Source organism: Malaclemys terrapin, chromosome 9, assembly GCF_027887155.1.
Source record: "Malaclemys terrapin pileata isolate rMalTer1 chromosome 9, rMalTer1.hap1, whole genome shotgun sequence".
NCBI classification, from domain to species: Eukaryota; Metazoa; Chordata; order Testudines; family Emydidae; genus Malaclemys; species Malaclemys terrapin.
The window spans coordinates 54253200-54278996 of record NC_071513.1 but is presented as its reverse complement, the minus strand read 5'-3'; the positions used below and the strand labels follow the sequence as shown (position 1 = coordinate 54278996).

General features: G+C 49.5%; 1 protein-coding gene across 6 annotated transcripts; it reads left to right on the top strand.

Moving 5' to 3' along the window:
- The first annotated feature begins 141 nt into the window (after nt 1-141).
- TBCCD1 (TBCC domain containing 1) lies at nt 142-25147 on the top strand. 6 transcript variants are annotated; one of them, XM_054039546.1, is made up of 8 exons: nt 142-628; nt 1253-1644; nt 3787-3942; nt 5704-6070; nt 7302-7488; nt 7646-8143; nt 11591-11751; nt 24524-25147. In XM_054039546.1, the coding sequence occupies exons 2-7, from the start codon at nt 1309-1311 to the stop codon at nt 11718-11720; spliced, it is 1674 nt and encodes a 557-aa protein (XP_053895521.1). In that variant the 5' UTR covers nt 142-628; nt 1253-1308; the 3' UTR covers nt 11721-11751; nt 24524-25147. The 6 variants fall into 6 exon arrangements, with proteins under 6 accessions (XP_053895521.1, XP_053895522.1, XP_053895523.1 ...); XM_054039547.1 differs by having other exon boundaries at nt 142-645; XM_054039548.1 differs by lacking the exon at nt 142-628 and adding an exon at nt 673-774.
- The last annotated feature ends 650 nt before the right edge of the window (nt 25148-25797 follow it).

The following is a 25797-nucleotide window of genomic DNA, read 5'->3' as shown; positions in this document are numbered from 1 at the left end:
CCGGTAACCATAGATATGAAACAGAGCCCGGCGAAGAGAGCGGGCCAATCAGAATGTGGCACAGCACGCGGCCCCAGTGACACCTCACCAATCACAGTCGCACACTTCACCAACTGCCCGGCCGGACTGGCCAATCACATCCCTCTACATCAGCAGTGAGCCGCCTTACCAATCGCTGCTATCTGCATCACCTACCCCAGTGTCCAATCAGAATGCCAGGAAAGACAGTGACATCACTATCAGCAACCAACTAAAATGGACCTCTCAGAGATTGCCGGTCTGGAGGGTAGCCCAATCACAGGCTGCTCGTGCCTCCCGGCCAATCACGCAGCGGACAATATGGCCCGCCTCCACGCTAGTCAAACACACCAATCAGAATCTCGTTACTGTGACAGAAAGCGCAAGCGCTGCTATGTCCCAGGGCCCCTGTGTTCCCGCCCTCTTCACCCCCAAGCCCCCCGGCGTTGGTAGGATCATACCAATGACTGAAAACGGTAATATGTAAATTAGGGGGCGGAGCAGCGCGAGAGGCCAGGCCGGCTGCAGCTCGGACGGACGTTTGTCGTACCGGGGCACTGAGGCGTTCCCTTGCCTGCAACAGCGGCCAGCCCACGAGGAAGAACAGAAGGCACGTGGGCCTTACGGGTATCGTGGGCCGGAGCCTGTCCTGCCGCTGGTCCGGAAAGGGCCTGGGCGGGGCACGTCTAGCCATTGGCTCGATAGTGTTGGTGGGGTCTAGCTAGGCAACGTCTCGCTGGTCTGCCAGCAGCGGCGGTCAGTGCGCATGCGTGGTTGCTACGTGCTGATGGGGAGGGAGCGGGGATTCAAACGCTACGCGGAGCGGAGCTCGGGCCGGCTTAACTGTGAGGGGGGAGGAGGGGAATCATTCTCGCCTCAGACCCGCCCCTGGGTGCGGGGGCTGGTGGGGGGTGGCCTGGCCTGGCCTTCCTTTGTAGCGCTCATGGCTGTCCCCAACAGGCCGTAGTTCCCGGGTCTGTGGGAGTGGGTTATAAACACACGTTATGTCGGGTTGCCCCCGTAGCAGAGTCTTTCCAAGCACGGTTCCATTGTTGGTCGTTTGTGGCCTGGTCGGGTTTGTGACTCGCAAGGCTGGCCCGGCCCCCCTGTGCTAGGTGCTGTACAAACTCGGTACAAAATGCTAGCCCTTGTCCCAAATTGCTCACTCTGGTCTTGGCGCAAATGTGCTGAGTGTTTTTTGGATCAATGTCTGGTGTTTTGTTTTGTTTGTCAGATCTGCAGGGAAGGCGGTCCCCACTCCTAGTTGTGGAGTTCCCAGAGCTGGTTAAAATGGATCAGTCCATGGTGCACCTCTGGGTGAAAACAGAACCCTTCATAGTGGGGGCTTTGCAGATCCCCCCTCCATCCAAGTTCAGCATGCACTATCTCCGGAAGATGTCCACGTATGTCCGGACACGGGCCAGCGAGGGCTGTTATCCACGCCTTTTCTGGCCTATGTGGCGACACATTGCCTGTGGGAAGCTGCAGTTAGCCAAGGATTTGGCCTGGCTCTACTTTGAGATATTTGACAGTCTAGTGGAACGGACTCCAGAGGAACGTCTGGAATGGGCAGAGGTGGTGTCCAGCTGCACGTCAGAAGAGGAACTAGAGAAGCAGAGGAATAAGGCATGAAATATAATGTTGTAATCTTTGTCTGGTGAACTGTTTTAGGCACTGGAGCATGGGTTATGCCAATCAAGGTTGTATGGTTAGGGCCTTTTGCTACTCATGCACAGTCATTTGGGATCACATCCAGCCTTTTGATCTGAAGGGTTGTAAAATCACATCTCCAACAGCCTTTTTCTCACACTCTTCATGGCAGTGAAGCCCTAATCATTCTGCTAACTGTGCCTGTGAATGCAGATCACGCTACCATTCAAGTTGTTAGTTGTTTTCTGTTTGACTGGTGTAAATACCAGCAACCAGATCTGCTCTTCAGAGCCACATTGCTACTTTTCCATTTTAAAAGACAAGATAGCATTACAGAACAAATGTTGTTCAGCAAGATTGCATATGGTTGATATAACTGACAGACACCTTTCTAGAGTAAAACATTTGACATAAAAAGTAACAGGGTCTTGCTTAAACCCTTAAAAGCAGAGAAATCCCAAGTGTGGTTTATTCCTAACACACTACTATTTTTCTACACAATAATATAGGAAGATGTGCACAAAGGAGACTTCTGTAAAGGTGACCTGCAAACAATTTCAATTAGTCTATTCCTTTTTTTCTGCTTTATGATGTATAAAATAGATTTGAACATCTACATTTTTTTTTCTCTGTTTGTTTCACTTTATCAGGATTGTCAGTTATTGTTTCCCCTGGTTTTGCTGACTGACTTGTAGGGAGAAGGGGGGAAAAAAAAGAAAGGTCTCAGAATGTATGTTCTCCCACAAAGGGTGGGACTATTCAGAAAAGTCATCCTTTAACGTGTTAGTTGGTCTTACAAGAAATGAGATTTAAACAGTCTGATTTAAAAATCCACTCCTCTTTTTCTTGCCTCTTGTAATGTCATTTTGCTTATTCTCTAGTTATTGTAAGGCTAGACAGGACCTGAATTTGTAATGGGGCATGGCAGAAAGCAGAAGAAAACTTTTGTCCTCTGGCTCAAGTCCAATATTTTTCCTTTGCATGTCACTGTTAAAGAACTCTTTCCACACCTTTTTGATAAAATTTTAACACTTTCAGCATTTGTTGATTGTGGCCTTTGTGGAAGGGTCTGGATCAAGGCTTATTCTTGTGGGAGGAACCTGACTTCACTTCCTTTGGTCTGTACTGGAAAAGCTAGTGGTCTTCTGAAATTGTAATGCTGTTCTCTGATAAACTCGTGTGTGGTGCAAAAAGGCATGCTAAGGAGTGCACATATAAAAGATCCATGTGATTGTCCTGAAATCAATTGAGCTTAAACAGCAAGCTCCCTAAGCCAGGAGTAGCTGTCCATTAGTCATTTGCACTGGTCCTTTGGGTCTTGTGTTCATTCACAAAGTCTATGTGCAAATTATCTAGTGGGGCTTTGGTAGCGCTTGCAGTAGTCAAGATTGCAAAATAGGTTTGTTTATAACCACTTTTTTGCACGCTGATCTTTGAAATGTACAGCATTTAGGGGGCACGATTTGAACACAGGTCAGCCATTTGAGCTAAAGGGTGAAAAACTATATCCATTTGAAAACCATTCTAACACACTCATTAAAGACTACACTTAATTGTGTGTTTTTTTGTTTTTTGTTTTAATTTGACGCTTGATAATGGCCATTTTTCATTGGAGGGCCTAGTGCTTTTGTTTGATGGTGTCCCACACTGTGCATATTGAGCCCAAGGAGAAGTATTTTTAGGAAATTATGGGCAAGTGGAAAAAAGGTTTGAGAACAAATGTCTTCCCAGGGTTACCAGTGACATATGCAGTGTCAAATATTGTGATGTAGACAGTGAGAGAGGCGGAGCTTTTTGCATGGTGTAACATGGCTACCAGTGAGGCTTGTAAAGGAGGGGTGTAGAGTTAAAGAAACAGAAACCCCGTAGAAACCAAGCAAGCACCTGTCAAGCCCATAAACCTAATGTGTGTGTGTGTGTGAGCTAGAGCTTTCTTGAGGCTTGTTTAATAGCAGATAGTAACACCACACACCTATTTGTGTAGGGGAGCCACAATCAGTTGTGATATTGTAGCTACCCTGTTATCTGTGTTCTAAAATAATAGGCTCTTTGGTTGAATTATTGCATGCATTAGTCATGTTCTGGTATGTGTTAACATTGTGTTCCCCTCTTGGCCAGCTGTCAGTAGACACTTTGCAGTTCCTGCTGTTCTTGTACATTCAGCAGCTAAACAAGATTTCCTTGCGGACATCTCTGATTGGAGAAGAGTGGCCAAGTCCCAGGGACAAATCTCAGTCTGACAACCTGACTGGAAAATCCACCTGTCAAAATAAGGTATTGTTTGTAACCCTGTCCCCACAGAGGTTACTGTGAGGGAGGGGCTGCAAAACCTTCACCTTAAAGTGGGGTGGGGAGCAGATCTGCTTTGTGGGGGAAGTGAACTCCTGCCCAAGGCTTGTGTATGCACCTAGGGGTGCACTTAATCAATGGAGCTAAATAATAAATGAGATGGTTACTCTAACATTAATTTTCAAAAATCTAACTTGTCCATAAAAACTTGCAGCAGACTGAACTTTCACATCCAGTCTCAATCTGTGATAGGTTTTTTAAATTTCCCCACCCAAATCTTTGCCCTTTAAAATAGAGGAGTGTAACAAGCAGAAAATGTTCATTTATTTCAGAGGCTGCTCCTCTATAATTACATGTTCAGGCTTCTAGGGTAGCCATTCTTAGAGCAATGTCTGAATAAGTTGCACAAAGCTGTGAGAAATAGATTAGTCAAATATAATCAAATGTAGGCGGTTATGTCTTGTATCTCACATTCAGAAGTATCTGAAGTTAGCCAGGTAAGCCAATCCTGCTGCACTACCATATTCGAAAGTGAATTACAAACTGAGGGCAGCACAATAGAGACACTTAGCTGACCCACACCTTGAAAAAAGGCCAGTTGCTAGTGTCAGCAGGATTTTTGTCAGGGGTGTGACATCAATACCATACATATTGTAGTGTCACATGGAACAAGAACTGTTGAACTGCAACTCAAGAGCATCTGAAACTAAAAATAGGGGTTAGCGGACTTTAAACACAAAGACTTATAATAGACAAGAGGGGGAAAGTGCTTATCCAGGGCTTTGTGCTGAATGGTCCTCTTTACACATACTGTTCAGGGCATTCAGCATCATTCTATAGTGGATGATTTTTGTTAACTGCAGTTCAAGTTCAAAACTAGACTGGCCCATCTTGTGAAGCTTCATGAATAGATAATGGATCTGCCATATCTATTTCAGAAGCTTAATTCCCCCACAGGTTGGGGGATTATATTCATTGTGCTTATCCTTTTGTGAACTATTGAGGAAATGCCCCTGCTTGATGCTAATTTTCTAGGTATCTGGAATGGGCACTCCAGGTGATTGTAACTCCTTGGTGTGGTCCAGTGAGGCCTGTCCAGCATAAGCTGATGTCTGTTGGAGTTTTCATCATCGGCTGTCTCATATTTTGGTCTTCCCTTGCTATGGAGATCTTCAGCACTTGAACTATAATGATCCTTTGAGATGAATGTTTAATGGGATTTTTCCTCATAATGGATTATCTGAGGTTTTTCCCACAACTCCTCCTGAGTTAGTACTTGATTGCATCTATTCTAAGCATCCAGGTTCAATAGGAACCATAATTGCCTTCATGGAGGCTTAGACTGTCAGGTGTTCATTACAGTTCATTCCCACCCTCGTTTCCAAGCACCTGTGTGCTGAACCTTTTCATGAAGAGTGGAGTGGGAATCCATTTCCTTCTTTCACTCTAGCTAATATAATGACTGGTTGGTCATGGCCACGGCAAGTAGAACTATTGAACCTCTTCCACTCTGAAGATGGCTAATGGATCCAGTGTCCTTTATTTGCTGGGGGAGTCTGTTGTGGGGGTAAGAGAAGGCCTGCAGAATCAATGGTTCGTGGGAAGGAGTCTGTATTCTACTTCTACTGATTTCTCCATTTAGAGCTGCTGTGGGTGGGATCTGAGCAGGATGCAATGGATATTGCATTGAGAAAGTGTCTCAGCCCAGTAAGAGCTCCTCTGTTTGTTTTTGTTTTGATTTCTAAGAACTGGAATGATTACACCCACCAAGCGTTTGTGCAGAACCACCTGTTGGATCTGCTGGAACTGCTACTGGACCCGGACCAGCTCACGGCCTCTTCCCATTCCACTCACGGTAGCCTGGTCTCCCCTGAAGCTGTTCGAGCTCTCAGCTTTCTCATTGAGGGGACTGTGAATAAAACCAGGACTGTCCATCCTCTTCATGAGCTTGCTCTCTGGCAGCCCTTGCATGTGAAGAACGGCTACTCGAAGATTACCAAAGCCTTCTCTTTCCCCAAGCTAGAGGTCTGGCTAAGGGCCTGCCTGACTGGGAGCCCGTTTGGGACATCTGCCTGCCTCAAGTCTGGGAAGAAACTTGCGTGGGCACAGCAAGGTATTTGAAAGCCTTGGCTTTGCTCTTTAGTTTTAGGATCAACTTTCCACTCTCTTCTGTTCCTGTTGATCAGGAGTCTGGTTTGTGGGCATTGGTGCTCTCCTGCCTGTCTTCTTGTTTACAGGAGAGAAGGGGGAGTTCATAGCTAAAGAGCTGGTCATATAAAATGCCTTCACCTCCTGTTTCCAAACGCTCCTATTTAACACTCATTACTCCCTCTCTGTTCTCTAGCTTGCATGTGTCCCCCTCCCTGCTTCAAGTTGATATCCAGATATTGTGTGGTGTATATTGGCTGTTGCTAGCAGGCTTTCTTATTCTTAAAGATACATATTTGTTTGCAAGGTGCATTCTGCTGCATAGTGAACGTTCATGCCCAAGAAAGCAAATGACTGATTGCACAAGTTAAACCCAGGGTTAGGTGGAATTGCTGTATAAGCTGCTCCATATGGCTCTGTCAATATAATTCAGTCCCGACTAATGTTACTACTCTTCTGTTCCTAAGTGGGAACTAACAGATGAATGGGGTGGTCCCCTAGCTGTTCAGGTACTTTCATGGCCTCAGTCACTGTTGTATTTGAGTGCCTCACAAACATTAATGGATTTACCTTCAAACACTCCTCTGCGGTGGGTCAGTATTCTTACTCCCATTTGACAAATGGGAATTGAGGCACAGTGTAGATTAAGTGACTTGCCCAAAGTTGCAGAGGGCAGTCTGTGGAAGTATTACACTGCAGCTGGGAGGTGTGACTGCAGCACATGTTGACGTACCCAAGCTATATTTGATCTTCTGTCTGTGGGCATCAGAATGAAGACTCCTGATCTCATTTAACATACGATTATAGCTTTTCAGAGGGAGAGAAAACTAGTCTTAATCCATTCCATCAGACCGAATGGAACAACATCCTATGGTAACAAGTGCCCTGAGGGCTGTATGCCTACAGGGAGCACACCACTTGGTAAGAATACATTGGACCAGACATGCTCCTATTCCATCAGCACAGTGGTGAAAATCTGCAGACTGCTGTAATTCTCAGTTTGGCAGAAAGAGCCCTTATGTTTAGGAGGAATTTCCCAAAGAGAGTTGGGATCTAAATCCCAAGCATCAGGGTGACTTTTTTTGATGGGATATTTACTCTGTGGCTGCCTGGTGAAATGTGATGTCATGGTCCGCCTGCTTAGGAAATACGTTCAGACTTTTTTTCTGCTAATGTATGTAACTTTTGCCTTGCAGTTGAAGGAACAACCAAGAGAGCAAAGATTGCCTGCAATGCCCATATGGTTCCTGAGGTTCACCGCATGGTGGTGATGAGCCAAGTCTACAAACAGACGCTGGCCAAGAGCTCGGATACCCTGGTGGGTGCTCATGTGAAGATTCATCGCTGCAATGAGTCCTTCATATATCTGCTCTCCCCTTTACGGTGAGTTTATGTTCTCCTGGGATGCAGTGAAATGTCTTTGGTGGGTTGCATAGGTATTTCCCGGTTCCCATTAGACATGGCAACCCCATTTTAACAGTGTGTGGTTTTGTCCTGTTCTTGGGCATTCTGGCTTACTTGCGATCTTTCTCTCTTTCAGATCTGTGACCATTGAGAAGTGCAGGAATAGCACTTTTGTCCTGGGCCCTGTGCAGACAGCCATTCACCTCCACAGCTGTGATAATGTCAAAGTCATTGGCATCTGCCACCGTCTGTCTATCTCTTCTACAACAGGCTGCACCTTCAACATTCTCACACCTACACACCCTCTCATTCTCTTGGGTAACCACGCAGTAACTTTTGCCCCTTATCACACCCATTACCCAATGCTTGAGGACCACATGGCCCGGATGGGCCTGGCTACAGTGCCTAACTACTGGGACAGTCCAATGCTGGTGTGCAAAGAGAACAGTGATGCCAGGGTCTTCCAACTCTTACCCCCCAGTGAGTTTTATACCTTTGTTATTCCTTTTGAGATGGAAGGAGACACGACAGAAACACCTGGGGGGCTGCCACATGCATACCAGAAGGCACTGAGTCAACGAGAGCAGAAGATACAGGTTTGGCAAAAAACTGTGAAGGAGGCAGGACTAACCAAGTGAGTAATTTGGCTTCTTCCATATATTTAATGCTCTGAAACTCAACTTGTCCATACAGGCCCTTGCATGAGGTCTGTTTATCTAGTCCAGTGGTCTCCAACCTTTTTATACCCAAGATCACTTTTTGAAATTAAGAGCAACCCAGGATCTACCCTGCCCCTTCCCCGAAGCCCTGCCCCGCTCACTCAACCTCCACCCGCGTCGCTTGCACTCCCCCACCCTCACTCACTTTCATCAGGTTGGGGTAGGGGTTTGGGGATTGGGAGGAAGTGAGGGGTGCAAGCTCTGGGAGGAAGTTTGGGTGCAGGAAGGGGCTCCAGGCTGGGGCAGAGTGTGGGGTGCAGGAGGGAGTGTGGGGTGCTGGCTCAGGAAGGGGGCTCAGGGCTGGGGGTTTTGGGTGCAGGAAGGGGTATGGGGTGCTGGCTCTGGGAGGGGGGTAGGGTGTGGGCTTCCGCTGGGCAGTGCTTACCTCGGGCAGCTCCCGGTCTGGGGCGCAGCAGGGCTAAGGCAGGCTCCCTGTCTGCCCTGGTCCCATGCTGCTCCCGGAAGGGGCCAACATGCCCCTGTGGCCCCTGGGGAGGGGATGTGGTGCCACGCGCTGCCCCTCTCTGAAGGCACCGCCTTTGCAGCTCCCATTGGCCGCAGTGCCCCATTACCGGCCAATGGGAGTTGTGGGGGTGGTGCTTGCAGGTAGGAGCGGCATGCGGCCGGGGCAGGCAGGGAGCCTGCCTTAGCAGCCATCCCATTGCACCGCCAGGTTTTTAGCCATCGACTGGGAGAGTCTCCAGGATCGAGCAGTCAATCGTGATAGACCGGTTGGTGACCACTGATCTAGTCTGTGTTTTATGCATGAGTGCACTGGGGGCGTGAGGAGCTGGCAGCGTTTGGTATCCTGCTTTTGTATTGAAAACTCCTGCCACCTTATTCTGTTTGAAGGAAATCTGGTGTGTGTGTGTGTGTGTGTGTGTGTGTGTGTGTGTGTGTGTGAGTGATAAGCTCATAAAATACAGGAAAAATTGTGCAAAGATTTTATGAAATGAAAGAACACGCATACTATGGGGTTCACCCTGTGTGTATTAACTCCTCAAACACAAAATGAGAAGCTTGTAGTTCTGTAAGTAAAACATATTAATGCAGTCAAGTCTCCAGCCTACTAACTAGGCCTTACTTTGCTTTTGTAGCTGATCTTGCATACTATACTAATCTACACTTTTATCAACTTACTGCTTTTTCAGCACCTAGCCTGTTAAGTTTTGAATAAATTAAAACATGTTCTTCTGATGCCAAACTGACTGGATAGGAGTGCAGGACTCCAGATATTGACGTTCTGAATTTAGCTGGTCCTGTCTTCAGGATTTTACTCTTGGTATCGTTTTGATGCAAACAAACTGTCTCCCAGTGTTGATAAATGCAAAGTAATGCACATTGGAAAACATAATCCCAACTATACATATAAAATGATGGGGGTCTAAATTAGCTGGTACCACTCAAGAAAGAGATCTTGGAGTCATTGTGGATAGTTCTCAGAAAACATCCACTCAATATGCATCGGCAGTCAAAAAAGCAAACCGAATGTTGGGAGTCATTAAGAAAGGGATAGATAATAAGACAGAAAATATCATATTCCCTCTATATAAACCCATGGTACGCCCACATCTTGAATAGTGCATGCAGATGTGGTTGCCCCATCTCAAAAAAGATATATTGGAATTGGAAAAGGTTCAGAAAAGTGCAACAAAAATTATTAGGGGTATGGAACGGCTGCCGTATGAGGAGAGATTAAAAAGACTGGGATTTTTCGGCTTGGAAAAGAGACGACTAAGGCGGGGATATGATAGAGGTCTATAAAATCATGACTGGTGTGGAGAAAGTAAATAAGGAAGTGTTATTTACTCCTTCTCATAATACAAGAACTAGGGGCCACCAAATGAAATTAATAGGCCGCAGGTTTAAAAAAAACTGAAGTATTTCTTCACACAACGCACAGTCAGTCTGTGGAACTCCTTGCCAAAGGATGCTGTGAAGGTCAAGACTATAACAGAGTTCAAAAAAGAACTAGATAAATTCATGGAGGTTAGGCAGGGATGGTGTCCCTAGCCTCTGTTTGCCAGAAACGGGGAATGGACGACAGGATGGATCACTTGATGATTACCTGTTCTGTTCATACCCTCTGGGGCCACCTGGCTTTTGGCCACTGTCAGAAGACAGGATACTGGGCTAGATCGACCTTTGGTCTGACCTGGTATGTCCATTCTTATGTTCTTATAACCTCCTTTACAAACCCACAATAGGGGTAGAACTCTGGTCTTCAATTTTAAAGGCTAGAATAGAAGGAAGCAACAATAGCTTGTGTTTCAGCTGTTTTTTGTTTCCCTGTTCTGGGCTCAGCCTGTGGCTTCTATATTTGGGGGTCAGTAAGTCAAGTCATGGAGAGAGTCCAAAGCTTCTCTGAATTGTTTAATTTTGGATGGTCTCAGTCCTCAGTTTAGTTAGATGAAGCCAGGGTTCCAATGAGACAGAGTAGTATCATTGGTCTGTGATTTGTCAAGTCCTTCCAGACCACCACCTTTTGTTTAGAGCCCGAAGAGTCCCTTGTCATGAATACTACATTTGATCAAGGTGCTCTTTGCACTCAGTGCCGATTTCAAGACTTGAATAGATTGGAAAATGGCCTTGGTATCTGACAGTCTTCTGATTCAGAATTTCTATCGCACTGCATTACATTTGACTATCTTGAATCCTGACTTCTACAATGCCCATGTGTGTATATGTCTTGTTGAGTAAAGGCAGCACTTCAGACGTGAGTGATTTAATACCATTGACGTGAGGGGTTGGGTAAGTAGCATGGGGTTAATGTGTCACTCTCTCCTCTGGAGATGACTATTTAAATTTTGCCTGGGTTACAAATGGCAGATATGTATAGACTTAAGTTTTATATGATGTAGGTTTTTTAGTAAAAGTCACAGGACGTGGGCAATGAACAATAAATCATGGAAACCAGAGCTCCGCCGCCCGGGGCTGAAGTCACAGAGGTCACACAAAATCACCGAATCCCTGACCTCCGTGACAGACTCGTAGCCTTAGGTATGTATAATTGTCTCCCTGTGCTCTGAGAATCCTAGGGCAGAAATCCTACAGGGCAGAGGTACAGTAACAGCAGTGTGGGGAAGTCTGCGTGGCTTATTTCAACACCAGCAGTCTCTCTTTCAGGGGTATTCTAACTAATAGTTTTGATTAGGTGAATTCAATCTTTCCTATGTGGGCAATATGGGAAGCAAATCCAATGGCTTTGTTAGGCATGGTAAGTGTAGATCTGTTGCTTATTTTCAGTGAGGATGGAAAAGGCTACTAATTTGAGTAGCCAAAGAGAGATGTTTGGAAGTGTGGTGTGAATGCTTACAAGACTATTTCACTTGCTACGTTGCTGATGTCCTGGTGGGTTTCAGGGATCAGAGGAAGCAGTTCCAGGTGCTGGTGGAGAACAAATTCTATGAATGGCTAATTCACACAGGACATCGTCAGCAGCTGGATAGCCTTGTGCCTCCTGCAGCAGGCTCCAAGCAAGCAGCAGGATAGGATGCTCTTCTTTAACAGAAGGAAAGGAAGGGTGAGTACTGGGACAGTTTCTCTCCTGCTACATGATAGAGAAATTGTCATACTACTTTACATACATTTGTGTGCACATGGTATCCAGATGGAAACAATGAGTGTGAAATTGTTTCCGTGGGCCTCCTCCCAACAGCTTCAGATCTGGCTTTGGTTTTCAGTTTGGAGCCAAAACCTCCTCTGAGCTTCTATCTACTCCCTTGTGCACTCCAATTCTTCCTTCCATCCCCATGGCCTTTCTGGCTGAAGAGCTCTATATCGATCTCTTCCATCAGAAACTGAAATCATAATTTTGAAATGAGGTTGAAGTGTTTCACTTACGCCTCTGGTCTGTATATAGTATCTGTCTCTGACAAACCAGCCTGCATGTGTCTGCGTAGACAAGATGTATGCTTCAGGTATAGTCTGAAACCAAATCAGTTAGAACAGTCTAGTTGTTCTGATGCCCTTACTTGCCCTCATCTCCTGCTGCTCAGCATGTACCTGAGGGCTTGTCTACATGGGGGTTTAATCCACAGTAGCTCGAGTCAGACTAGTGTGAAAATGCCTGTGCAATCACGATGCAATTCATTAGAGCGCAGTTATACCGCAAACTCTGGAATCCTTTTTCAAAGTGTATTATGTTCGATGCAAATTGTGTTAGTGCAGTTGACTGTGTGGACACAGTGCTGCCATGCAGTACTTGGGCAGTTATTCAGCTGGTATCCCACGTTGCTGTGCATGTGTCCATTATTGATCTGTCTGTTTATCTGTGTGCCTTCCACTACTCTGGGATCAAGTTGACTGGATGTTCCTTCCCCTGTTTAAAAATTGTCATGGGAACAGAGTTTGCCCATTTGCTCCTGGATTCAAATATATTGGCATTCCTTCACGCTCCAGCAGCCTTTACAACATGCCTTGAGCACCCACTTGGAGTCTTGCTGTGCCCCAGATCTCATCGCCCCCTGCGGGTCAGTGCAGGAAGTTCTTGTGGCCAGCCACCAGATGAAGGATCTCTTTTTGGACATTGCTAAGTAGTGGCCCATAAGGGGCCACAACCAGGATGCTGACCAGTGTGGGATAAAGAGCAAACAGCTCAGGAGGACTTAGATTAAAGCCAGGAGTGCCAGGAAAAGGTCCAGCAGTGGAATTGTATCCTATCTATTTCTTGAGGAGCTGGATGGGCTTTTGATCAATTACATCGTTACCAAGCCTGAGGAGCTTGTGGACCCTGATACTCCCCCTGTAGACTGCAGACAAGTGGCAAGAGTCATCAGAGGAGGAACATGAGGAGGGCAGTGTGGGGCTCTCCCCAGAAAGTCAGGATCTCTTCAGGAATCAGGACCTTGATTCTGGCTATGTGGGTGAACCAGAAACCAGGCTGAGACTGAGGGGCAGATTACATGCCCTTCAGATAGGATTTATCTTTATAACACTGCCAGAGAAGGCAGGAGAGGGGACGTCAGCCGCCGCTACGATCCAGCGGCTGAATCCCGTATTCAGAAATTATACAGGATGAACCGGACGAAAGCCATGAGGGAGATCCTCGACGGGACATCCTCCTACTGTGCCATCCAGCCCGAGAGGCTCTACTCCTACTTCAAGGATGTGCTCGATCACGAGGCCCAGACCAACTTGCGATGCCCAGAGTGCCTTTCCCCGCTACCCCGGATCGACCTCATGGTGGACTTGGAGTGAGATTTTTTTCCCCGCAGGAGGTGCAGGCAAGGCTGTCGAGGACCAAAAACACCGCCCCTGGAAAAGATGGCATCCGCTACCCCCCTGCTGAAGAAGCGAGACCCTGGCTGCTTGGTGCTCGCTGCCATCTTCAACAAATGCAAGCAGTTCCATCGCGTTCCCCACTCCTGGAAAAAGTCCATGACTATGCTCATCCACAAAAAAGGCGATCGAGACGACCCCGGTAACTGGAGGCCCATCTACAAGCTGTATGCCAGCTGCCTCGCGGCAAGGATCACAGACTGGTCAGTGTGCGGGGGCGCCGTCAGCGCAGTGCAGAAGGGTTTCATGTCCTGCGAGGGATGCTACGAGCACAACTTCCTCCTTCAGACGGCCATCCAGGAGACCAGGAGGTCCAAGAGGCAGTGTGCAGTAGCATGGCTTGACCTGACCAACGCCTTTGGGTCCATACCCCACCATCACATCTTTGCCACCCTGGGAGAGTTCGGGATGCCAGAAACCTTCATCCAGATCCTCCGGGACCTCTACAAGGACTGCACCACCACCATCCACGCTACGGACGGAGAGACAGACGCCATCCCCATCCGCCGCGGCGTGAAACAAGGATGCCCCCTTAGCCCCATCATCTTCAACCTGGCCATGGAACCGTTCATCCGAGCCATCTCCAGTGGCCCGACCGGCTTCGACCTGCACGGCAAGAAACTCAGCATTCTGGCCTACGCGGACGATCTGGTCCTGACTGCGGACAACCCAGAGAGCCTCCAAGGTATGCTAGATGCCACCAGCTGAGCTACTGACTGGATGGGGCTCCGCTTCAATGCGAAGAAGTGCGCAACTCTGCATATTGATGGCAGCAAAAGGGACTCGGTCCAGACAACGGGGTTCCAGATTCAGGGTGAGCCCGTCATCCCCCTGGCAGAGGGGCAGGCATACCAGCACCTGGGCATGCCAACAGGGTTCCGTGTCCGGCAGACACCCAAGGACACCATCCAGGAGATCTTGCAGGATGCCGCCACGATTGATGCCTCCCTGCTGGCACCGTGGCAGAAGATAAACGCCCTGAACACCTTCCTGATCCCACGCATCTCGTTCGCCCTAAGAGGATCTGCCATGGCGAAGGTGCCCCTCAACAAGGCAGACAAGATCATCCAGAAGCTGGTGAAGAAGTGGTTGTTCCTTCCCCAGAGAGCCAGCAACTAGCTGGTCTACATTGCCCACAGGCACGGCGGTGCCAACGTCCCCCGCATGGGTGACCTGTGCGACGTCGCGGTGATTACTCACGCCTGCTGACATGTCCCGACGCCACGGTGAGGAACATTGCAGCGAACGCCCTGCGTGATGCGACAGAGAAGCGGATTGGCAGAGCCCCCTCGAACCAAGACATCGCCACCTTCCTGAGTGGCTCCCTGGATGGGGAATTCGGATGGGACGGGCGCGACATCGCTTCACAGTGGTCCCGCACTCGCAACGCCACGCGTCGCCTGGGGAAGAACATCAGCTGTCGCTGGGAGTGGTGCGAGGAGTGCCAGGAGCTGGGAGTCCGGGTGCCGCAGATCAGGTCGGACGACAACACCATCATCACCCCGATGGCCAGGGGCTTGCTGGAGAGGACTCTGAAGGCCACCATCCGCTCGTTGTACGTGGAAACCCTGAAGCGTAAACCGGTCTCAACGGAGCCGTCCGCCACGGGAACCGAGACAACGTTGCAGGAAGTGTGGCTACCCCAACGAAAACGTCCTGTGCAGCTGCAAACCCCACTCCAGAGCTTGGCAGCTGCGCCACAAAGCCATCCAGAACCGCCTGGTGAAAGCCATCGCGCCACGCCTGGGGGAGATCTCCGTGAACTGCACCATCCCCGGTACCGACAGCCAGCTACGACCTGACGTGGTCGTCACCGACGAGGCCCAGAAAAAGATCATCCTCGTCGACGTCACGGTCTCCTTTGAGAACAGGACTCCGGCATTTTGTGAAGCCCGAGCTCGTAAGCTGGAAAAGTACGCCCCCCTGGCTGACACCCTGAGAGCGAAGGGCTATGAGGTGCAGATGGATGCCCTGATTGTTGGAGCCCTGGGCGCCTGGGTCCCCTGCAACGAGCGTGTGCTGCGGACCTGTGGGATCGGTCAACGCTACGCACGTCTCATGTGGCGCCTCATGGTCTCAGACGCCATCCGATGGTCCAGGGACATCTACATCGAGCACATCACCGGCCACCAACAGTACCAGGAGGCGTGAGCCAGAGTGACATCGTTCTCCCACTACGAGAAAGGGACCAAGTGACCTTCTCAATTGGATCATATGAACTGGAACCATAAACTCCCTAAACATTAAATCTCACCAAATGAGAGTCAATCCATCCTCATCATCATCATATCCACTCATTATACTCCACACCCGAACACAACCACTCTATGAACTTCATACCCTCATATCTCAATGTCTGTACTTTGACCCATCAACCTTTTACCCCCAATCGTGGATATTGCAGATTATGGATTCCTCATGCCACCTGATCTTAAGACAGACTTTGCACCCTCGATAATCTGTATGTTATTCCCTGATAACCAGAAACTTCTATGCTCACACTCTGTTCACAATTTTTTTTTTTTAACATCATCTTAATAAAATTTTAATTTGTTATATGACACCACTGTGCTAGCTTCTGAGCCAAGTGCCCCATGGCTACAGCCTTTTTTGGCGGGTGAGAGCTGGGAGCCTTTCCGAGTCTCTAGCACCTGCCTCCCTTTATTAGCCCACATTTTCAAGATGGCATCTACTCCAGCTGAGCAATTGGCTTCTGTCTCAGGCGAAAACCTCGACCATCAACTCTTTACAAGCATATGCCATGGAGGACATGTATCCATCTACCTTATTTTCTTTTCTCTTTTCTGCATCTGTCCTGTCTGGCAAATGCGAGCTCCCCCTTCGCCTCCAAACCCCCTGTCCATCTGCTCAAAATAGTGGCTGGCAGCATGGCACAGCTGCAATCTCTACTCCAGGGGTAAGCAACCTATGGCACACATGCTGAAGGCAGCACGTGAGCTGATTTTCAGTGGCACTGACACTGCCCGGGTCCTGGCCACCAGTCCGGGGGGCTCTTCATTTTACTTTAATTTTAAATGAAGCTTCTTAAACATTTTAAAAATCTTATTTACTTTACATACAACAATAGTATATATAGACTTACAGAAAAAGACCTTCTAAAAATGTTAAAATGTATTACTGGCATGCAAAACCTTAAATTAGAGTGAATAAATGAAGACTCGGCACACCACTTCTGAAAGGTTGCCAACCCCTGCAACTCCGTCTCTCATTTCCTCGCTCCCCTCCCGCAGCATATTTGAATAATGAAAACACTCAGTTGTGCAACTTTGAGCCATTTGGGACAGTGGCTCTGGGAAAAGTGGTTTGGTTAGTAGTCTCAGATGACATGGGCATTGCATGCCTGTAAAGCACTAAGCCTACAGCTCCCTGATGAGCTATAAACATGCATTCATACACAGAAAGAGATCAACCTTATGGATAGCATACAGCTTTTAATGTCTTTCCACAGACTTGCATAGAGAGAGGGTTGGAGCAGTTCATGTTTCGGACAGTCAGTGCAGAACCTGATCTGTTTTTCTCTGCACTTTTCAGCATGTCTGCAGGGGAGATAAAGTAGAATCAGAGAAATTGCTTGCTTTCCCCCCCCCCCCCCCCCTCCTCCCACCCACCATCTGCAGGAGTGGGGATAGGTGCACAGTCATTGCTCTGGCATGCCCTCCACTCCTGCCACACTTCTGGGGGACCGGCTTGGTGAAGTTCTTCACCGTGTATTTCACTGGTCTGCCCTTTGCCATTGTTAATAAGGCCATTCTCTGTCGCCTAGTCACCTGCCTCAATGTAACTTCACTGAGAGTCAGGACACGGATTACTATCCCACTCATTCCATATGCTCCCCACTAACTCCTCTGACACCATAGAAACAACTCCAAGGCACAGCCAAATTGCAAAGCCAGAGCGGGAATATAATTCCCAATCCCACCCCCAGCCTCCGAGGCACAGCTGCAACTCAAGCCAATCTAGCCCTCCTGAGCACACATCGCCTACTGGCTGTGTGGGCACACTAAGAGCCAAGAATCTCAGGGGTGGTGGGGTGGGAATGAGAGACACATTAAAAAGGATATCCTAGCCTGTCTGGAATACTACTAACATCTGCTTGGCTAGGTTTTTTTATTCATGGCTGATGGGGAAGAAACAGAGAATTTGGGATGAAATACCCAGCTTTCATTGTAGACCCCCTCCCACCAAATAAAAAGAAACTGGTGAAGAGCTGGTAGTTGTATTTGAGGTCAGAGATGGAAGAAGACAGGGAGCTATTGAACAAGTGAGTTGAAGTGGCTAGAAACAGTGTCACAGTGGCTAGGGACAGCGTTGCCATGGCAAAAGGCACTGTGGAGGAAGAAAGACACATGCGGAGGTGACTCAAGGAGGTTGTACAAGCTCAGAATGCTCTGCTGCAGCGCATGCTGCAAGTGGGCATACAGACAATCCAGTGCCCTCAGCCAGGACCCAGCCATGTTCTTCTTCGAGTGATTGCTCATATTGATTCCAATTAGGTGTGTGCAGTCGTTGGAAAGTTTTTCTCTTAGGAGCACCCATCGGGTCGGATGTGGAGCCCCCTGGAGCGGTGCCTTCATGGCGCTCAATATATGACCCTGCCGACCTGGCACCTCCTCAGTTCTTTCTTACGGCCAGTGATGGTTGTTGGAACTGTGGCGTCTTGCTCAGCAAGTTCTACCACGTTTTCCTACCTTTGCTTGTTTTGTTTGTTCTCTATATGTATTAGTTAGTTTAATTGTTAGTTAGTATTAGTAGTTAGCAGTTGGGATGGGGGGGTTTATCCTCTGTCCTGACCACTTTTTCTTGGGAGGGCTTACATGCCTAAGTACCAGGGATTCAAGTCCTGTAGCAAGCCCATGCCAATGGGTGACCCCCACAACGCTTGTCTAAAGTGTCTGGGGGAGGCTCACCAAGCCAGTTGGTGCAGGATTTGCAAGGGGTTTTGCCTCAGAACCAAAAAGGAGTGACTCTTTCGCCTCAAGCAGCTCCTTATGGAGGTGGCACTTAGACCTCAGCCTCTGCCGGCGCGGCGGGACCTGGCACTGAGTTCATATGGTGCATAGCGCCCCGGCGGCAGTGGTGGAAGCAGCACCCTGGATGGGCTCTGGCAGAGACCCGCAGCACCACCACTCCCCGGCTCCGAAACCAGTGGGATTGACCCAGCACTGCTCCCATTCCCCAGTGCAGAAGCGGCACCAGAAGCAAGAGAGGAGCAGTTCTCTGTTCCAGAGGTCCGCCAATGGGGCCGGCCAATGGGGTGCATCCTCACGAGGAGCACCCAATGCCGAAGTATGTGGAGATGGCACCGTCGACTTTCCTCCCGCAAGGGGACCGTTGAATCCGGTGGCGTTGGACTCCCTGGCCCAGGTCATCAAGGAGGTGGAGCTACTATCCACCCCGGACACCTTTGAGACCGTGAGGGACCTCACTGCCATGACAGTGCCCAGGTCACTCACTCCTTGCACCAAGCCTCCAGTACCACATCATATGGCACCGTTTCGGCATCGTATGGCAAACCAGCGATGCTCCAGCCCTCGGCACAGTTGATAAAGTCCCGGTGCTGCTCTAGATTGCGCCAGCGCTCCTGCTCGCGACGTCAGTCCTCGTGTTGCTCCCCATTACGCAGCAGGTTCTGGTCCCAATGCCGCTTAGTGACCCTGCGCAGCTCCAGATTGGAGTACTGCTCCAGGTTGTGGCACTGCTCTCCAGCCCTTGAGATGAAGGATGCGTATTTCCATATAGCAGTTTGTCCCGCACACATCGGCACATCCTACACTTCGTGGTCAACCGCAAGTATTACTAATTCACTACCTGCCCTACCATTAGGCCTCTCAACAGTCCCCCCAAGTGTTCACCAAGTGCATGCTGGTCGTGGCTGCTCAGGGGCCACACCAAGGGACAGGTGCAGTCCCAAATCCGTTTGGTCAGGTACACGTTTGAGCAACTGGATCTTCTCCTCAACATGGGGAAGTCGACCTTGGAACCGACCCAGAGAATAGAATTCATTGGGGCAGTGTTACTCGGTTCATGCGCGAGCCTTTCTGCTGGAGACCTGATTCCAAGCCATCATGGACATAATTCAAAGCCTCCAGCAATTCCCAACCACAACAGCAAGGGGGTGCCTGAGTCTCCTCAGCCACATGGCTGCTTGTACTTGCGTGATCCGGCTCAGACTTTTGCAGGCATTGCTTGCTTCGGCCTACTGCCTGGGACGCAACAGCTTGAATTCAGTGGTCACGATGCCAGGGAGGTCCTTACATCCCTCCACTGGTGGCTCAATCCTCAAGCTGTGTGCAAAGGAGTCCTCTTCCACATCCCTCAACCTTCCTTGTCCCTGGTCACAGACACGTCAGCTCTGGGATGGGATGCGCATCTGGGAGATCTTCAGACACAGGGCCTGTGGTCCCAGGACGAGCTGTCCCTACATAGCAAGATCAGGGAACTGAGAGCGGTGTGCCTAGCCTGCCAGGCCTTTCGGGCCTGACTACAAGGCCAGTGCGTAACAGTTCTAACAGAGAACATCACCACCATGTTTTACATCAACAAGCAAGGGGAAGCCTGTTCCTCTCCCCTATGCCAGGAGGCCCTTCAGCTGTGGGAGTTCTGCATAGCCCACTCCATTCACCTGGAAGCATCCTTTTAACTAGGAGTTCAGAACACGCTGGCGGACCACCTCAGTAGGTCCTTCCGCGCCCATGAGTGGTCTCTCCGACCGGATGTCATACACCTCATTTTCCAAAGGTGCAGGTTTCCCAGATCAACCTGTTTGCCACTCGACGCAACAGGAAGTGCCTACCCTTCTGCTCCTTCCAGGGTCACAGCCCAGGCTCCCTCACGGACATATTCCTGCTACCTTGGAGACGTCACCTGCTCTGTGCCTTTCCCCTGTTCCCTCTCGTGCACAAGGTCCTGCTCAAGGTCTGCAGGGAGGGGACAGAGGTAATTCTAATAGCTCCAGTGTGGCCTCGACAACACTAGTGCACTACTCTACTGGAGCAGTCAGTGGACGCACTGGTCACGTTACCTCTCCTCCCCGACTTACTCACTCAGGGCTACAGTCGCCTCTGTCACCCTGACCTACAGTCCCTCTACCTCACGACTTGGAAGCTTCACGGCTGAACCCCATGGAACTTCTGTACTCAGAACAAGTAAGGAAGGTCCTCCTCGGCCGCAGAAAGCCCTCCACTAGAGCCACGTGTCCGGCGAAGTGGAAGAGGTTCTTGTGCTGGTGTGACCAGTGTCATACACCCCCTCTAAAGGCGCTGGTACCTCTCATCTTGGAGTATCTCCTACACCTGAAACAGCAAGGCCTGGTGGCGTCCTCCATAAGGGTACATCTCTCTGTTATCTCGGCCTTCCACCTCGGAGCGTCTGGTCGATACGTCTTCGCCAATCCTATGGTTGGTCGCTTCCTCAAAGGTCTGGACTGCCTACATCCCCAGATCAGGCAGTCTGTCCCTGTGTGGGACCTTAACCTGGTCCTCTCCAGGCTCATGGGGCCTCCATTCGAACCACTGGCGACCTGCTCCCTCCTGTATCATGGAAGGTAGCTTTTCTCGTTGCCATTACTTCTGCGAGGAGGGTGTCTGAGCTCTAAAGGCCCTCACCTCTGAACCACCTTACACAGTTTTCCAAGGGATAAGGTGCAACTCAGGCCACACCCGGCCTTTCTCCCCAAGGTGGTGTCGCACTTCCACACCAACCAGGTCATTTTCCTGCCTGTCCTTTACCCTAAGCCTCATGCCAGTAACCGCGAGCAGCGGCTGCACTCCCGCGGTATTCGAAGAGCACTAGCTTTCTACATCAAGTGCACTAAGTTGTTCAGAAAATCAAACCAGTTCATAGCGGTGGCGGACCGGATGAAAGGCCTGCCGGTCTCATCTCAAAGAATATCCTCCTGGATCACGTCCTGCATCCGCACGTGCTATGAACTGGCCAGAGTGCCGATCCCGGCTCTCACGGCATACTCCACTAAGGCCCAGGCCTCGTCAGCAGCATTCCTGGCCCAGGTCCTGATCCAAGAAATCTGCAGGGCAGTGACTTGGTCCTCGGTGCATACCTTCACCTTTCACTACGCCATCGTCCGGTATGCCAGAGACCATGCAGCGTTCAGCAGAGCGGTGCTCCAATCAGCATTCCTTAACTCTGACCCCACTGCCTAGGTAAGGTTTGGCAGTCACCTAATTGGAATCGATATGAGCAATCACTCGAAGAAGAAAAATCGGTTACTCACCTCTCGTAATTGTTGTTCGAAATGTGTTGCTCATATCCATTCCAAACCCGCCGGCCTTCCCCTCTGCCAGAGTAACCGGCAAGAAGGAACTGAGGAGGCGCCGGCTCAGCAGGGTCATATATTGAGCTCCATGAAGGCACCACTCCAGAGAGCTCCACGGCCGACCCGACGGTGCTGCTAGGGGAAAAACTTTCCAATGACTGCACATGGTGCGCGCGCACCTAATTGGAATGGATATGAGCAACGCATCTTGAAGAACAACAGTTACGAGAGGTGAGTAACTTTTTTCTGCAGCCCCTGGACAACACAGGGTACTGGGAACACCAGCATATGTTCCCCGCTGTACCCCTGCAGTCATGCTCTCAGAGGCCATTCCCTGGCCCAAGCTCAGGGCAGCGAGAGCAATTGCACCTGGGAAAGCAGCGCTTTTGAGCCATCCAGTGCACCTGATAACTTCGAGCTCTGCCACTCAATACCAGACGCCCCAAGAACAAGAGGCAACAACGAGGCGTGTACTCACCCCTTGTAGTCTGCTGTCCACTGCACTGTCACTTTAAAGCTTTGCTTCATTGTTTGTTTAAAGCTTCATTTCTGCTGGTTTAAAAATCCATTCAGAAAGAGTCAGCGATGCACTTTATACAGGCAGTCCATTCATTTTGACTAAGTCAGAGGTTTTTACAAAAGGGTAAAGGCACAGACAAGATAAAATAAGGATTGCCACATCTACCACCTATCAAAGAGACTGCACAGCTCACAATCCATTCCTAGTTGGGATAACAGCTGGATGTATAGCTGCGCATTTTCAGGCCTGAAACTCCAAGAGCCATAGACATCCCTGACAATACTGCACTCGCTGTTTCCATTGGACATTTTGCTGGCTGCTCAAACCCCTGAGCAAGTCTCTGCACCACAGCCTCCCACCCATCGGAAAGGCTTTCTCACTTACTATCTCAAATATTGTGCAAAATATAACCTGCAGCATGGGTTTTTTTTTCTCCAGCTTCTAACCTATTCCACAAACAGTACCACCTTCCTTGCAGATGGCCAAATGCACACTCTGCTGTCATTCTGCAACTACTGAGGCGATGGGATCATGAACCAGGGCAGCAGCAGCAGTCTCGCTCGATAACTGGAGTAATTGCCACATCATTAATGTCCAGAACGATGCTGGGGGCAAATTCTCCTTTATTTATTCAGATAATTAGAGCTGAGTGTTGAAAGAGCCTAGCATTGTGGGTCTTTCTAGACCACCCTATGTTTGTGAACCTGCCATGGTGGTCAGCCAGCCCTTGGAACACCATGGAGAAATATCCCTCTTATACACTCTGAGCCATGGTGTGGGGGACAAGCAGTTGGCATGTGGATCCCATCAGTTGCCCCAATGCTATTTGGGAACCCCACACGTGCAAAGCCATCAACTTTCTCCTGAATATTACGAATTGGCTAGTTATGAACCAGTAGCATTAGGAGGTGACCAGCTAGCATGTGGCATTGGCGACCAGCGTCTTTCTGGGTTTGGGCACCGCATGTTTGGTATGCTGCCACTGCAGCTCTGGGGCTTGCCATCCTGAAATTCTCTCATCACTGCTGGTTGTCCCAGGTCTATGGAACAATCCTTTCCCACCAATCCCCACTGGGGCGTTTCCCAAGCCCTTAAAAGGTGTTGCACAGTGTGACCCTGCTTCAGGAACAGCTCCGGTAGTAGCAGTTGCTCTGTGTCGTCCTTGTCTTCATTGTTCCTCCACCACTGCCCAACTTGCTGCTGAAGGAGCTGCTGCTGGAGTCGCCATATCTGCTTGGTAATGCGGTGGGCGAACTCCAAAGATAAAGCCAAGTTGCTCAGCTTCGAGAGCTGAACTACATCCCAAACAGCCTCTATCTATGTGCAGTTGCCAGCATAGTGGTATGGAGCATTGCTGGGTCCATGCTGGCTGACAGCAATTTGCAAACGGCACTTGCCTCTCCAGAAAGAGAGGAATGATGGGCTGGAGAGAGCTGAAGCATGGGATGTTTTTGAATTTACTCCAAGTCCTGGAATTCCACTGGCTTCTTCATTGTATCCCACCGCATGCAGCGAGAACCACCCCAGCATGCACACTGTGTAGCATTGAAGCAAAGGACCATGGGATACCCTCCGAGAATGCCATGCACTTAGTGCACAGCAAGCTCCTGCTGCGTGGACACAGAAATGTAAACTGAAAGAAGGCACAGCCAGCCTGTGTACACTATTGGTGCAGCTTGGGTTAATTATTGAGTTAATACACCTCTACCCCGATATAACACTAATTTGGATATAACGCGGTAAAGCAGTGCCCCGGGGGGGGGGGGGGGGGGTGCGCGGGGCTGTGCACTCCAGCAGATCAAAGCAAGTTCGATATAACGTGGTTTCACCTATAACGCGGTAAGATTTTTTTTTTTTTTTTTGGCTCCCAAGGACAGCATTATATCGGGGTAGAGGTGTATTGTGCGTTAATTCTGCGGATTAATCCCTCTATAGACAAGCCCTTAGTGGCCACTTCCTTGATGCCTCAAAGAATTCTTTCCCATACAATCTTTTGAATTTCCTAGTGGTGGTGCACAAGGAGCCAGACACTTGCCCCTGGTATGGGTACAATCACCACACATTTCAAAGGGTGAGGAATAGTTTGCTAACTCAAACTGATCATGCTCTGGGTTTTTCTCCAGCAAGCTGTTGGCCTGGGGAGGGGAAGTCACTGAATTGTTGGTGATTGCATGGTTGGAGTGAAGTTGTGTTTTGTTACAGCATTGTGAAGATGGATGGTGACAAACTGACGGTGGTTTCCAGTGAATGCTTTGGGGTCATGCTGGTTAGACACTCCTGCGGTGTTGCAAATTAATTAGGATAGCTGGACCTCGGCATCAGCATGAGCTGGACTCTTTTTTTTGTTTTGTTCTGTTCAAGACATCACTGCATCACCTTGCTCCTTTCCAGGACTTGGGGTACATCAACTCTCCAGCTGGCTTCAGGTGGAAACCAGATGAAGGATTACGTGGTAAGGAAAGGTGTTGCAAAGACAAGCCTGCGCCTTGCTGTGGGTCTCTTAGGCAGGGTGGGTGCTTAGTTAAAATTCTGGACATGTACGTATCCTGCGAAGGCACTCACGCTGGTGTGACACTGGCTGCAGGGTCATGGGGCTGTTATGTGTACCTGTCTGGGGAAGAGCTTGTTGCTCCCTTTCATAAATGAAAAGAAAATGTTTGATTTATTTCCCCCCCCCCTCTCCAGTGTGTAAAATGAACTTCAGGTATTTTTCTATGTGGAGATGGCGTTAGCACTTAAAGGATGAAGTTTCATGAAATTGCCTAGGTCTTTGCCTCTTCCGTGCTTCTGTGAAATGTCAATAAATGGAATTTTAAGCCAACTCAAGCATGTTTCCTAGGAAAAAATTTCTCAGTAATGAGGTGGCCAAGGATTGGGGGGCTCAGCCCCCCAGATCTGAGCAACCTTAGCCCAGCTCAGTGGGTGAAGCTCTGCCTCTGGCAGTTCCAAGGCTGGCTTGGCACAGAGCTGCCTGGCTGCCAAGTAGCAGGACAAGCAGGGAGAGTCGCCAGAGGCGGCAGCAAGAGGGGTGTGCCAGGCCCCCGCATGGTGCGGAGTCCCTCCTGAGTGCAGCCATGCCCCGTGCTGGTGTGGTGGGGGCAAGGCCTTCTCTGCTGTTGCTTGGGAGCAGATCTGGCTCTGGGGTTGGTGCCACACAGGGAGGGAGTGGGCCAGAGGGAAGGGGCTGCAGAGAAAGGAGCCAGACATCACCATCCAGCTCCCAAATAACCCCTCACCCAATGTCGTCCTACTGCCCCAAATAAACCCAAGCCTCACAAAACCACCTCCTGTTACAGCTCCTCACTCATCCCCCTCACATTTAGAAGAGCTGGCCACAGTAAATCTCTGAATTCTGAGAGTCAACAGGCCAGCGTGGAGAGTTAGGCTCAGCCCTGTGTGGGTGAGGTGGGCTTACTCTCCTATTGCCCCCTCCGCCCCCCCAGCCCTCCCCTGCACACAGGCTGGGATGGAGAGAG

What these genes read in the sequence shown, in the direction of transcription:
- TBCCD1 (XM_054039545.1), top strand. Translation starts at nt 1,225, where the DNA reads ATGTCTGGTGTTTTGTTTTGTTTGTCAGATCTGCAGGGAAGGCGGTCC. An exon ending in AATCCACCTGTCAAAATAAG is followed by an intron (nt 3,943 to 5,703) that starts GTATTGTTTGTA and finishes TTGATTTCTAAG; the next exon opens with AACTGGAATGATTACACCCA. An exon ending in TATCTGCTCTCCCCTTTACG is followed by an intron (nt 7,489 to 7,645) that starts GTGAGTTTATGT and finishes TCTCTCTTTCAG; the next exon opens with ATCTGTGACCATTGAGAAGT.